Source organism: Perna viridis, chromosome 6 (genome assembly GCF_037379345.1).
Source record: "Perna viridis isolate PV_CMFRI_1.1 ecotype Kerala chromosome 6, ASM3737934v1, whole genome shotgun sequence".
Taxonomy (NCBI): domain Eukaryota; kingdom Metazoa; phylum Mollusca; class Bivalvia; order Mytilida; family Mytilidae; genus Perna; species Perna viridis.
In genome coordinates, this window is record NC_142450.1 from 37099239 (window position 1) to 37113010 (window position 13772).

A 13772-nucleotide genomic window follows, 5' to 3' on the forward strand; every position below is an offset into this window, starting at 1 on the left:
TGCTAAATTAAGTTATAACTTCATTGAAATGCACTGAAAATGAACATTTCAAGAGTCAAAAATCTCATTTTTCTAACATTCTATTGAAAAATTTCTGAGCAAATCCAGTGATGCATAGATCAAAAAGTGTTCTTTTCAAATAGAGAAATCATCATGGAGTGAAACTATATTGTCAGAACAGTGGTTTTTTGACATGCATTTTTCCAATTTTTTCAAATTTTCAAAATTGGACCAAAAATTTAAAGTTTTTTTTTTTCAGGGTGTAGCCTTTGACTCATTATTACTTGAAACCGTTAGATATTTGAAATCTGATTAAAAATGCAAGCAGACAGTTAAAGATAAGTCATTTTGTTAAAGAATTTCAAAATAGGGTTTCAAAAGGTACTGATTGACATCTGACTCATATCTGTGAATGTGTTAGAACAAATAAAAAATATTGAAATATTGAAATATTGAAATATCTGCAATAATGCTAATGATAACACCTATTTTCCCATTGAGCCCCTTATTTCCCAAAGGGGTAGGGCAAAAACAACAAAAAATATAGGGCCCTTCACCATAATCCTTGGAATAATGTGTTGAAATGTAATTAGAGGCTTTAGAGAGCCTGAATTGATCACCTGGTCAAAAATAGTCTTTATAGCTTTTGAAAGCTGGACACTGACCTTACCGTACTATTGTCACAAGAATCATTTTATCAATATAGAGTATCTTAGTTATCCACCCAATTTTCATATTAAAAAATAAATCTCTGTCATTTTTTCTCTTCAAGGGCAATAACTCCAACATTGAGCAACAGAAATTTTCAGCATAGGTCGGTCTCAACATGCAGATAATTTTTTTCCCCCTAGAATATTAGGCTAAACCCTTTGGTTTTCAATTCATTTCAACAAGTTGTCAATTTTTATTAGTGGTGGCCTTGTTTTCAAAAGATGAAAAAATTATTAAGGATATCCTAACAAACATTCATGCAATGTTTTGTTACAATCCATCCATCCTACAAGTTTTCTTGGAGATTTAAAAAAAAACATTTCAGGACCCATAACTCAATCATTTGTCAACGGATCTTTCTGCATTTTCGTACATGTAGGTAATTCATGCCAGATTTTAGCTAAATCCAACTGTTTTTGAGTTATTTGCATAATTCTGAAATTTGTCCCCTATGGTTTATTTTTAGTAATGGTGGCCATGTTTTTCGCAAGATCATAAATCCCCACACACAGATTGTTAAACATGTTTGACATAACATTCATGCAAAGTTTTGTTTCTATCCATCCAGTAGTTATAGAGAAGAAGATTTTCAAAGTTGGAAATGTAAGATTCGGGGAAAAAAATATATTTAGGACCCATAATTCATTCATTCATCAATGAATCTTTCTGAAAAATTCGGCATAGGTCCATCCCATCATGCTGAACAAATTTACCTCCTACCAGATTTTAGTTTTGAGTTACTTGCGTAATTCTACAATTTGACCCCTATGGTAAATTTTTAGTAACTGCAGTCTCGTTTTTTGCCAGATCAGAAATCCCCACACAAGGATTGTTAAAAATTCCCTAAGAAACATTCATGCAAAGTTTGGTTACAATATGTGGAGTAGTTTCATAAGAGAAGATGTTTAAAAAGGTTTATCGATGACGACGGCCACATAGTGATGGCAATAGCTCACGTGGGCTTTTGGCTCAAATTTTTGTAAATACACTAAAGTTAACAGAAACCAATAACGACGATGACGGAATGAAAACATTATACAACCAAACTTTTGTTAGCGGCCTTACAAGAACTGATAATGTTCATTTCACCGATGTAAGTCTCAACTGGCATTAGTATAGAAGATCAAATTTTACTTTGGACTTTCTGAACTTCGATTTATGATTGAGTCTAAGATACATTTAGATAGAAACTAGATGAAGGTTCCTGCAAAAACTGGTCTATTTTTAAATAACAAATGTTAGAGTAAAAGTGAAAGTAGGCCTACAAAAGATTTCTAAGGTAAAAGTTGTAAGAATAGGAGTAAAACTAGACCAATAAGTACATGCAATCAAATCATTTCTCCTTAAGAAAATAAAAAAACCTGATCTGACTGAGAATGGCGACATGTTTTCATCATGTATTTATTGGATTGATTTTTTAATCATAAATCTGTTTTATAGGTTTATACAACAACAAACACAGATTTTTGTATGATCCTGATGTGTGAGGTACAATTATTCTCACATGACCAGTAATACTAAGATTTCAGTTAATATGTGACAAATCATAAACAAATAATAAACAATAACAATAAGAAGTAAAAGTAGAAGTTTTTGACAAAGTAATATTTCATCAGCAGATTGTCATAAGTGCTGTAAACATACAAAAACTGTAAGTAGACTAAAGACAGTACAAGGAACAATTAATAACCAATTCATAATCATATGTAAATGCTTTTTACCAATAAAATAGTTAAAGATCATTTGGTTAAAGACTGGCTTTGTAATTATAAAGTCATTCATCTTCATTATCTAACTTCACACTGTACATATTTTTTATCATGTAACATTTTTATGACAAATTCCCAGTCAACAACTAGTGTACTGTTGTAAGCACATACTAGCTCTATGCACACATGCACTATCTGGAACATATAGTTCAGTAACCATGGCAACTATGAAATGTACCAATTCCATTTACTTTCATCATCATCATCATCATCTTCATCACATGTTGAACCTGGCAAGCCTCTTCTAGAATTCACTTTCCTCCAAATTCGTCTAAAAGGGTTTGAAAGTAAGCATTATAATTTTGAAAGCAGACACCATTTGGAAAAGACTAATATAAAAAGGTTTTTTTTGCTTTAAGATATTATAGAGTTAAGCCACTACTAATAAGAAATTCAAACAAACTTTTATATTTCATGAGATATTGGAATTCATTTTTTTACCAAGTCAACAATAGTCTTCTTAAACCATTTATTTATTTTTTTTATGAAAGACAAAAATGGTAGCCCCCAACTTGATCTGAAATGCAAAAAGTTTAATATCTTCCTTCACCCCAGATTGAACACTTCAATATAACACTAGTTGTTGGTACATTAGCTATATTGTTAAATGTTTTTTGGATCTTAAAGACTGATAATTTTATTACTCACTGCAGCCCAGTTTAAATGGAAATTATTACTAGAAACAATGGATTTAGAGCCAATTGTCAATGTAAACAAGATATTTTGGGGGGAATTATAAATTTTGTTTACTTCACATTTAAAAGTTTTCAACAAATTCAAAACCAGAGCAAAAATTTAACTTAAATTATAATGAGAATTTCTAAAATATTTAACTACAGAAATAAATCCTATTGAAATAGCTTTTTTTATATTGGAAACAACAAAATTTTTACCCCACGAAAATAATTATACTACATTATTACATATCTTACCTAGCATCCCTTTCACTAGTATCAGCATCTTGGATAGCATCCTTCAGTTCACTTTCCATATCACCTATTGTTTTTTCCAGATACTCATTCTGTTTCAGTAATTTCTGTACTTCAATCTAGAAGGAAAGTAGTTAAGTCACTGACTTGAGGCAAGCAAAATTATTTACAAACATTTGAATGTATAAGTCATTTTTGTGACATTATATGAACATTAATATCAGATTATACAATAAACTTACTAGCGATTTAAAGAACATAAACTACATTTTTAGAAAAGAAACTGCAAAAAAAAAGAAAATCAGGAAGGAAGATAACTCTAAAATATTATTACATTAATTTTCATGAACTAGAATCATAACATTTTAGATAAAAACTTACCTCTGTTTCCTTTATACATTGTTCTAGATGTGAACAGACTGTCAGAGGTACATAATCAGCTCTGAGTTTGGTACGTAATTCTTGTAAATCATCTAATTTTTCTAAAATCTGAGATTTTACATGTTCAATCTCATCACACAGTTCTGGAGGTGGTTCTTCTCTGTATACACTTGTAATATTTTGTCTTGGTTCTACAATCATAACAGTAAACATTTGAATATGTGACTGTATTGAACAAAACAATAAATGCTTAAATGTGTTAAATTATGCTCCTTTAGAATGGAAGTGCTTACTATAAATTTGTAATATTTCATAGAAATGTATGATTCCATCATTAAATCAAATCACAATGGAGTGTTTATCTATCAACTATTTTTTTATGTGTGTAAATGATGAAGTCAACTATATATAACTAACAAAGACCTAAATGTGAATCTTTTCTTGTAATAGAAAATCTGATGTGAAAAAATCAATGTATGGGGAGCTAACTCACAAACCTATCAAAATGTTGTTGGCTTTTTAAAACAATCATCCAAATCTTTTATAATGGGAATTTGGACAAAAATGAAGTACATGTAAATTAAAAACACTTTTAATATATAGTGTAACAGATAAAAGATGAAGACATGCCACAAACATTTAAAAACTGTAATTGGGAAAGCATTTTTATTTTTTAAATAATTTTAAGCCTGTATGGAAAACTTTGACTCAGGAAAACAGTCCTATTTTTAGGTAATTTAAGGTAAATTGTACCACTGCACAGTAAGCATACTTATAGTTTTTGATTTTTTTAGAATAAAATGTTGTATTTAAAATTTTAAGTTTATACAAACCTGGTTCAGGCATATTCTCTAACCATACTTTTTCCTCTTCTAATTTTTTTCTCAGCCTGAAAATATGTAAATTGAAAAGTATATTTTTGTTTATGGCTGCTACAAAACAGATGTTAATTACATGAAATTTACATTAAAAGTCGTTTATGTGAATTTCATACAAAAACTTCTATGAATATCAAAATCAGGTTCATGTGATATTCACAGTGTTTTTCTGTGATTTTTGAGCGAAATAATTTCATGTAAAGTTCACTTAACATGAACTTCACCTGAAGAAAACCAGCTAGTGTAAAGTTTAGAAATAATTTCCAAAACTAAATAAATGAATTAAAACAGAAAAAAGTTTTTTTCTTATGTATAAAATTTAAAATTAGTTAACATTGTAGTGGATTCCTATTATTCACATACAAGTCCTAATTTTTTCTGACCTTAGAGAAAATATTGCCTATTTACTATCTAATGTTTTGAATTAAGAGAAATATTACATTTTTTGCTTTATACTATGGAAAGAAAGAATTTTTTAACACGTAAGGAAATGTTTTTGCAGCTTCATTTCCCTTAACAAGCAGCAATATGCTATTTGCAGGTATGTGATTAAGTGGAGTTTCTGTAAAAACAACTTCCACTGTTTATACTTTTCAATATTGTACCTTTCATTTTCTTCTAGAGAAGATGTGGCTTTTTCCTCTAAAGTGACAACTTTCTGTTTCGCATCACTTAAATCTTTAGGCCTAGAAGTCCCTCGATTAGTCATTTGTTGTACCTGGTCCCGTAACATCCTACTATTTTGAGGAGTTTGTTTATCTAATAGTTTAGAAATGTAATTGTCATATTCAGTCTGTAAAATAAAAAGTGACAATTTAAAATATGCATGTCCATAAAAAAAAACTAGCCAGAGTTAATGAGGGTTCATATCAAAGTGGACATTAACTGCAACAAATCGTTCATAAAATTACATTATTGTACATGTATCCTAAAGATGAAATATTATTATATTTGATATCGTCAAAGTTGAAATTTCATCTACAAATATACTTTACTAAGAGCCTTCATATCAACACCAGAATCTAAAATTAAAGTTACATATTTTTGTTAAGTCATGAAATACTTGTAATTTTCCCATTTTCCTTATATTTTTTTTCAAATTAAACTTCATTGAAACTAAATATGTATGGATGAAATAATATAAAACTGAATAATGTTACCACTAACTGATATCAATACTATATTTATTGTACCTTGACAGTTCGCAGAATATAGGCAAAAGTGGTTGATTCACACAGTAAATCTTCATAGACATTACTGTAAACTTGTAACTTGTGGAAGTTAGGTCCAGTATCATTTATATTTAAATTTTCTAAATCCTACAACAGATGATTGTAATACCATAATATAAACAAAAATTACTTACTGAATGTTTCAATTAAAACACTACTATATAATGTCTTACATCATGACATATTTATTGATTTTTTTTTTTTTTAAATTTGTTCTTTCAGAAATAGGTTTTGTCAATTTTCGGTTTCATTTTTCTTTCTCTTTTTTTTTTCTCAGCTAGTTTACTAGTACTATATTAACACAGGAACTTTTATCACAGGTAAAAAATAAAACACTTTTTTATTTCTTTGCAAAATCATGTCTTGAAAAGCATTCTCTAACTTAAACCGTTTTTACAACGTAATCCAATATTTTTAACTTACTTCTCGTAATTTCTTTTCCAAATGTTCAACAGCTTTGACTCCAGTTAACACATTCTGTTCTGAAGAATCTTGTTTCCTCAATATACCACTTTCAAATTGTTTCATTTTTGCAAACTGATCTTTCTTGGTAACTCCTGTATGATGTGAAGGCAAAAAAGTGTGTCTAAATGTTAAATATCCATCATGATCGAGTCTTTCTGTAAGTTCATCCATAACATCATAATCTTCAGGCATTTTTTTCTTACTAACTATACAAGGTGAAGCAAGTGGATGTGGAAGCATCATTTCCTCAGCTTTTAACTCCTCTACTAAAACTCCATCATTTAACTCACTATAAATAGACTTTCTTGACACTGGACTTATATCTTTCCTTGTTGAAACAGGCCTTGAATCTTGTCCATCTTTCAAATCTGACTTTTTTCTTAATGATTGTTTTTTATTTTGTACTGGAAGACTCCCTGAGGTGCCAACACTAAAATCATACAATACATTGAGAACATTTTTCATTCTTTTATTATCATGTTTACTTTTTCCTTGTATGTCAGATTTGGGTTGTGAAATAACCTTGGTATCCTTTCCAGCTGTCCATTTTGCACTGGCCCACTCTGAAGGTGGTTTATACAAGAGAGATTCATTTAGGTGACCTCCTGCAAACTGAGAAATATCATGTTTCTGTTTAACTTCAGTATCATTCAGCAAATTCCTCAGTTGTCTGTGAGATGTAAACTTGTAGGCTGACATTTTGTAACTCTGCAAGAGAAAACAGAATTCCGGCATTAAATTATAAAGTAAAGATCAATTAAGCTACTAGTGAAAGCTTTGAGAAGATAAACTCATGAATTCAAAGTACTAGTTTGATTCAATTTTTTTCATTAAACAATGCTTCTCTTGAAAAATTCCCTTGACATCAGTTTAATAATGAATGTTGTTAAAAGTTTCTGTTGTGTATAAATCATTTCAAATTAGTAACAATTAAATAAATCATCTGAACTTTAGCTTAAACAAGTGGCAAGCTTTCATAGACTCTACAGTACAGGAAAAAAAACAGTACTAGTACACATCAGGCATGTGACAGAGCGATCTTAGTATTACAACATAAGACTTTGTAGTTACACAACGTTGTATATTATAAAATATAAAATGTTGCACAACTACAACTCTAACTTATGTTACAGGACTAAGGCCGATAAAATAATACCAGTAGTCTTGTTTCCTGCTACATGCAGTAAAAAAAGAGTAGGTAGGTAGGGAAATTATTTTATTTTTCAATAACATTTTACACTGAGTTAATGGACTTTAATAGTGCTTGAGCCAAAATGGCCATAAAATGTTTAGGGTAGGCACAAAAAACTAGGGTAAGTAGGGCAGTAGGAAATAGACATATTATTTTTTTGGCCTAAGGAAGATCTTCACCAATGAGAGAAATGCAATCTTCAACTTGCAATACCAAAGTTTGTTGTAATGTATTCATAATTTACCAAAATTAATTTGGGTAAATATTTTGATCAGTTACATATGGGAGTAGTAGGTGAGCAACCATTTGTTTTATATTTAGGAAGAGGGCTAGAAATATATATAGAATAGGTGTGATGTATATGTCAAAGAGACAACACCACCATCAGTATGAAAATGTCAGCCTATGGCCACCCATTGGTTTTCAATGAACAATGCGGAAAGCCTTTTGAAAAAAGGTTTGAACTCAAGATTGTAAAAAAAATTATTAAAACTCAAAATCAGGGTAGATTGATTTACATAAGGTTCAGAACAATTAATACATAATTATTTATGATAAATAGGTTATATTTGCTTGGCATTTGGTGGATGACTATCTCAATGACGATCATACCACATCTCCTATTTTTATGTTATATGCAAATTTTTCCTATCACACAAGTACATGCAGTTGTCAGAAAGAGTGGTGTTATAGCAGGGGACATTACAAAAAAAATCATTTCCTCATTCTTAACAACTGTTATGTTGAAAATTAGTTAGATAAAAACTAAGCAAGCATGCCCTTAAAATCATAATGCAAAAGATTGCTCCCCACATAGTTCTGATATCTGATAAATCATCTGAAGAACTACATTTAGTAAATAACATTTAGGAGTGTAAGTAAACCTAAAATCTGATTTTGATTGGTAAGATGACAACAATTGATTTTGAGGTGGGGTGGAACATTTTAAAAATATTTTGAATCAGACATTTTTTAAAAAAGATATCTTGATCTTGAAGATGGGAGAAATAAATATTTTGATCTTTTCAAATCACTCTGACATATGCTTTTACATACCATGTAAATGAAAATGAATAACTTGATTAATGTATGTAAAACTAAAAAGGAAAACTAGATAAAGGACTACTAGCAAGGAGTAGTTATCACCAACCAGTTTTTAATTTCCTCTCCTGTGAAACAAGTTCATGCCCAAATTTTAAGACAAAATGTCTAACAGATTATTTATATTTTACTCTAAAAAAGAGCTATCATGTAACAATTTTCATTGAGGGTTGAAATTTTGATGAGCAAATTGGTGAGCATTGCTTGTCTTGAAAATGGTTAGATCTACTCTGTGACGAAAAAATAAAATTTTATTTATAGATGGATGCTCATTACAAAAAACATAACTTGATAAGATCTGTAGAGCTGTTATACCGACTGACCGACTCTATAAAAGACCATATTAATCTGTTGTTAATATAGTTATACGGTGAATTTTCAGTGCTGGTATACCTTATTCTATATCAAAAGAATGCACATTATTTAACTGTAAGTGAAAAATCATATCGAATACCAATGATAACTAATAATTCATTTAGAATGACAAATAAACATTATTTTTCTTTCTTTAATACGGAGGTCGCCATCTTGTTGAAAGTTGTTATGACAACAGAGAAGAGTTACACTAAGGGATATAACTCGGGTTAAATCAAAGTGCAGCAACTGGGTTGAAAATTTAATTGCGTTTGTAAAGCCTTTGGCAATGAGGGTAAACTTGATTGATGAACATAATAAAACTGTTGTAACAAGAAAGTTATTTTTCTAACGGTACGGAACTGGAGCTGCTTGGGAGTTTGTATGTAGTCTAGCACCATTTTTACTTTGGTATGTTCGATTTACATCTGATATCATCAATGGTTGACGGGATACAATTTAGCAATAACAAAAGTTATAATGATCGCAAATTTTACAGATTTCCTCTGATAATGGGCTTGGAAATGTTTGTTCGGTTTATTTTCTTCGGTTCATGATGTGGTATTTTTATGAGTTAGAGCCTTATAATATTATACCTGTTTTTTTTTTTTTTTTTTTTTTTTTTTGGGGGGGGGGAGGGGGTAGCAGTGGCGGACCGAGAGTGTTGACAACCCGGCCCATTTTTTTTTTTGTTTGAAAATTTGTCATTTTCATGTGTGAAATTGACCCCGTAAATAGCAAACAACGTCCTAGCACCCCATTTTCCCGAGGAACATTTTCAAAGAGTAATCAAGGGAACCAAGGTTCTAGCGGTAATCAAAGAGTAATCAAGGGAACCAAGGTCATAGAGGTAATAAAAAAAAGTATTTCAGGGACAAAGACCAGACATGGAAAACAGACACAAACACCAAAGAACACAAAGTAACTAAAATCATACATACAAAGTAACAAAAGCAAATGAGCAACTCGGACTCCACTAAAAACTGGGAGCATGGACCAGGTGCACGGGTAGGGTAAGCGTCCTCTGCATTTCTAGAAACACCTGCCGAGTTGCTCATAAAAAGTCAAGTCCGGGGTAGGCAAACGAGGAAAGGAAAACTACGACCCGCTGAATAAATCAGTTTTCATGGCACAGATGGATACAGCATAACGATCCACGAATTCATGATGACGACCATAAAACTTCTGTAGTGATGACTTCAATCTTGTAGCAACATAACCCTGTTCCAGAAGCCTACTTGTTAGAGTTCTAGCGCGATACAAAAAGTCTGGGTAGTTTCGGCAAGCTCTGGCATAACGTATGAGTTGTGATATGAACACTCCATACGCAGGTGCTGAAGGGATGTGGCCACAGATGAAAGGAAAGTTGACAATTTTGAATGAAAATGAAATGGTCAATAGTTTTCCTTTACCATCGATTTCTACGTGTAAGCTGAGTTCACAGTATCTGTAGTATCCTTTATCTCAATTTCTTTCGGGTAGCTGCGATGTATCAAATCCCCGAAATTAGGATTGTTTAAAGATAATATGACATCTATATAGCGGAAACTGAGATTAAAGGATCTAACTAAACGATACTCTTTCTTTCGGATCAGATCAGCTATAAAGTCAGCCTCATAAGAGTGAAGGAAAAGTCAGTAAGTAAAGGAGCACAATTTGTTCCCATTGGAATGCCGACCGTTTGTTGAAAAACACGTCCACCACACTGGACAGATGTGTTGTCAAAAGAATGTAATCCAGGGACAAAGACATGGAAAACAGACATGCACAACAAAGAACATAAAGTAACTAAAACAATACAAAGTAACATAAGCAAATGAGCAACTCGAACTCCACTAAAAACTGGGAGCATGGACCAGGTGCACCGATAGGGTAAGCGTCCAAAATGTCTGGATCCGCCCCAGGGTAACGTGTATTTTAAAAGAGATATTTTTGAGTGCCCTTTCAAAATTTGGTATTTGGGGGAGGGTGTATACTGCAAAATAATGGTATTTGGGGCAGAGTATTTTTATTTTCTTTGATCTAACCTACATATGGATAGAAATTAAGACTACTTCCCTGGATGAACTTTTTTCTTAAAGAAAATGCTAATTTCGTGCGAACGATAGCATATATAACTTTTATTTCAAAATCCATAACCATATGAGAAAAAAAAAACATTATATAGAAAGCAGTGATTTACCGAATGTCCCCAGTGTAATAAATTTCGATAATTCATACTGTGAAATAAATTCGGTAATTTCACTCTCGGACTTTCTCGCGCCAAATGTCACAACTTTGATATCGATCCACCAATCACAGAATTAAAAATTAATGGTGAAAATATCGATAAATTATGAAGAAAATCTATATAATAAATATGATAATCAATTGGTTATCGTGAATAAAAAAATGAACATTCGCGCCAAGAACCCATGGGGATGAAACTCGTTCAATCTAGGCGTTCTTCGGCACTCGTGATAATATTTTGGTTATTCACTCTTTCCAATTAAATATCATATTATTCCAGCATTATACTCGTATGTGGAAAATATGTCCCACATTTAAGTCTAAACTAACAGAAAATCTAGTGACTGACCATACTTTTTTTCAACGCGTGTCCATTATTGTATTTATATATTAATTTATCCACGACTCTTTAAAAAAGAACCAAACAAACAAAACTTCTCCATGTTCATGGACTGAGATAGTTCTTTTTTATCCCACCTCTTATTAACTCCATGATTTCCTACCCCTACAACGTAAGAGGTTGGAATTCCGTTCCTCCATACGCACAAGTCAGAAAATAGCTTGCCAGACAACCTCTAGCATTGCTGGAGTGCATTATTTCCAAGCAACCTTATATTTCCCATTCACGGATAAATTTGTCGCCAAAAAATTAAAAATTTTGTTTTTGTTCATTTTCATAGATCGTTGAAGATAACAACAGATTTTTTGTTATTATTTTTCTAAATTTTACGACACGAAGTAAAACCATCATGTAGCCCAATGTTTCAGCTTTTAATAGTATCAAGACTTACAGACTTAAAAGCAAAATATGCTTCTACCCTACAAAAAATGGCTTTACACGGCATAATTTTAATGTTAAAATCACCAAAGTATTAATCTTTCAGAAGAAAATGAACTTCTGTCTGTTTGGTTGTATCACAATATCAAAATATGGAACTTTAATTGGGCAGATGTGTTGAATGCGATGTGTTAAATATACTTTACCATAATCATGCTTTTCTTAAATATGGTATCTAAAAACACAATAGCGACCGGACGAAATAGAAGAAATACTATCCATTTTATAGTTATAATAATTGTATCCCAAAAAAAGAGAAAAAACTAAGCTCCAATGTATGAATTGAGCAGATGCATTGAATACATCTTATCTGAATTATAAATGTCCAAAGTTTGCGACGCAATAATTGGTAGAGTCTAATTGTTGCGATATTTTTATTAAAAAAATTTAAAAAATCCCATTTTAGAAGATTTTGATAAATTGTAATAATTAACTCCACATTTCATCAAAGAACCATAGAAAGCACCAAGGTACCAGGGTGTGGGTCCATACACTTTAAAAAGGAGGATGCAAGTCGGGGTTCCTCAGAAAAGGGGGATGTTTGGACAATATTTATCAATTGTCAACCCCTATACCCCCTTGATCCCCCACTGGATACCTATAATTTTTTTTACCGATGCTTCTCTTTTTGTAAAATGTCTAAAGATGTTCGAACGATTGAGTCATAAAATTTTCAATTTTTTTATCACTCTGGTGTACAAATACAGCTTGTGAATGTGCTTTGTGTTATGGATGGATGTACGTCTTAATATGTTGAGCATGTTTGTAAAGCTCTATAGAGCTTTGAGGATTACCATATAGAAGGGGGGCAGTTTTGGTCAGGGCAGAATAATTATTTTCGAAAAATTGCGAATCAGAAAATTTATTTTCAAATGCTATATGGCTAGATTATTTATTTTATTTAAAGTACATTAGAATATGGAAGCCAGTGAATTTATTATTTTATTTCCTAGATAGTGGAGACCAGAATATTTATTTCCAAATATGTCTAGGCCAAGATATTCAAGTACAAAAGCTGCCAGCCACCCAATCAGAATCAAATGATTGTCCCCTTATATTTATATTCAAAACACAAACTTTAAATAAAGTTTATTTGACCACTTGACACGACTTGTATAATAAAGAGCTGCGTGGAGCGCAGCCTGTTGAACTCCGTTCACTTGAGGCAAGTGTGGACACATGGACACTTTTAGATTTTGACACGCTTATGCATAGGGACTAACAATTCATTATGAACGAAACAACCTGATTGTCAAAATATATCACAAAATTTGAAATTCAATTAAAAGTTGAAAAGTGTTGCTTTGAAGGTGGTAATCAAAGACCTTTGCCTTTGATCCATGTAACTAGAAAAAAAACATAACAAGATGCGAATCCTCCTTGAAAAACGCGGGCAGAGATTTTAATAAGGAATACCAAGGAGTTAAATATCCGTAGGAAAACAATAAAAAAATAAAAATCGTACCAAGTATAACAAAAGACGACATTTTTTGGGGATCGGCCCTTTAAAAAACTAACACTATAGTGCCTTTTGCCATGTCCCTGGGAACGATGTGTTAAAATTTCAGAAGATGATCAGGCAAGTTTTACTCAAGTTATCGTAAATAAACTGAAGTTAACGGACGACAACGAGAACAACAACAAAGGCAGGGTGATGTTTTGCAGTTGTATAAAAACCTCTGGTGAGCTCACA

At 31.6% G+C, this 13772-nt stretch overlaps 1 protein-coding gene across 2 annotated transcripts; it reads right to left on the reverse strand.

Annotated features, from left to right (window-relative positions):
- Nucleotides 1-2078: 2078 nt before the first annotated feature.
- On the reverse strand, nucleotides 2079-9218 carry LOC148614791 (uncharacterized protein C6orf118-like). 2 transcript variants are annotated; one of them, XM_088589162.1, is made up of 8 exons: nucleotides 9113-9218; nucleotides 6324-7073; nucleotides 5862-5987; nucleotides 5274-5461; nucleotides 4624-4679; nucleotides 3791-3981; nucleotides 3413-3528; nucleotides 2079-2751 (listed from the first exon to the last, which is right to left on the reverse strand). In XM_088589162.1, the coding sequence occupies exons 2-8, from the start codon at nucleotides 7062-7064 to the stop codon at nucleotides 2646-2648; spliced, it is 1524 nt and encodes a 507-aa protein (XP_088445288.1). In that variant the 5' UTR covers nucleotides 7065-7073; nucleotides 9113-9218; the 3' UTR covers nucleotides 2079-2645. The 2 variants fall into 2 exon arrangements, with proteins under 2 accessions (XP_088445288.1, XP_088445287.1); XM_088589161.1 differs by having other exon boundaries at nucleotides 9052-9211.
- Nucleotides 9219-13772: the final 4554 nt, after the last annotated feature.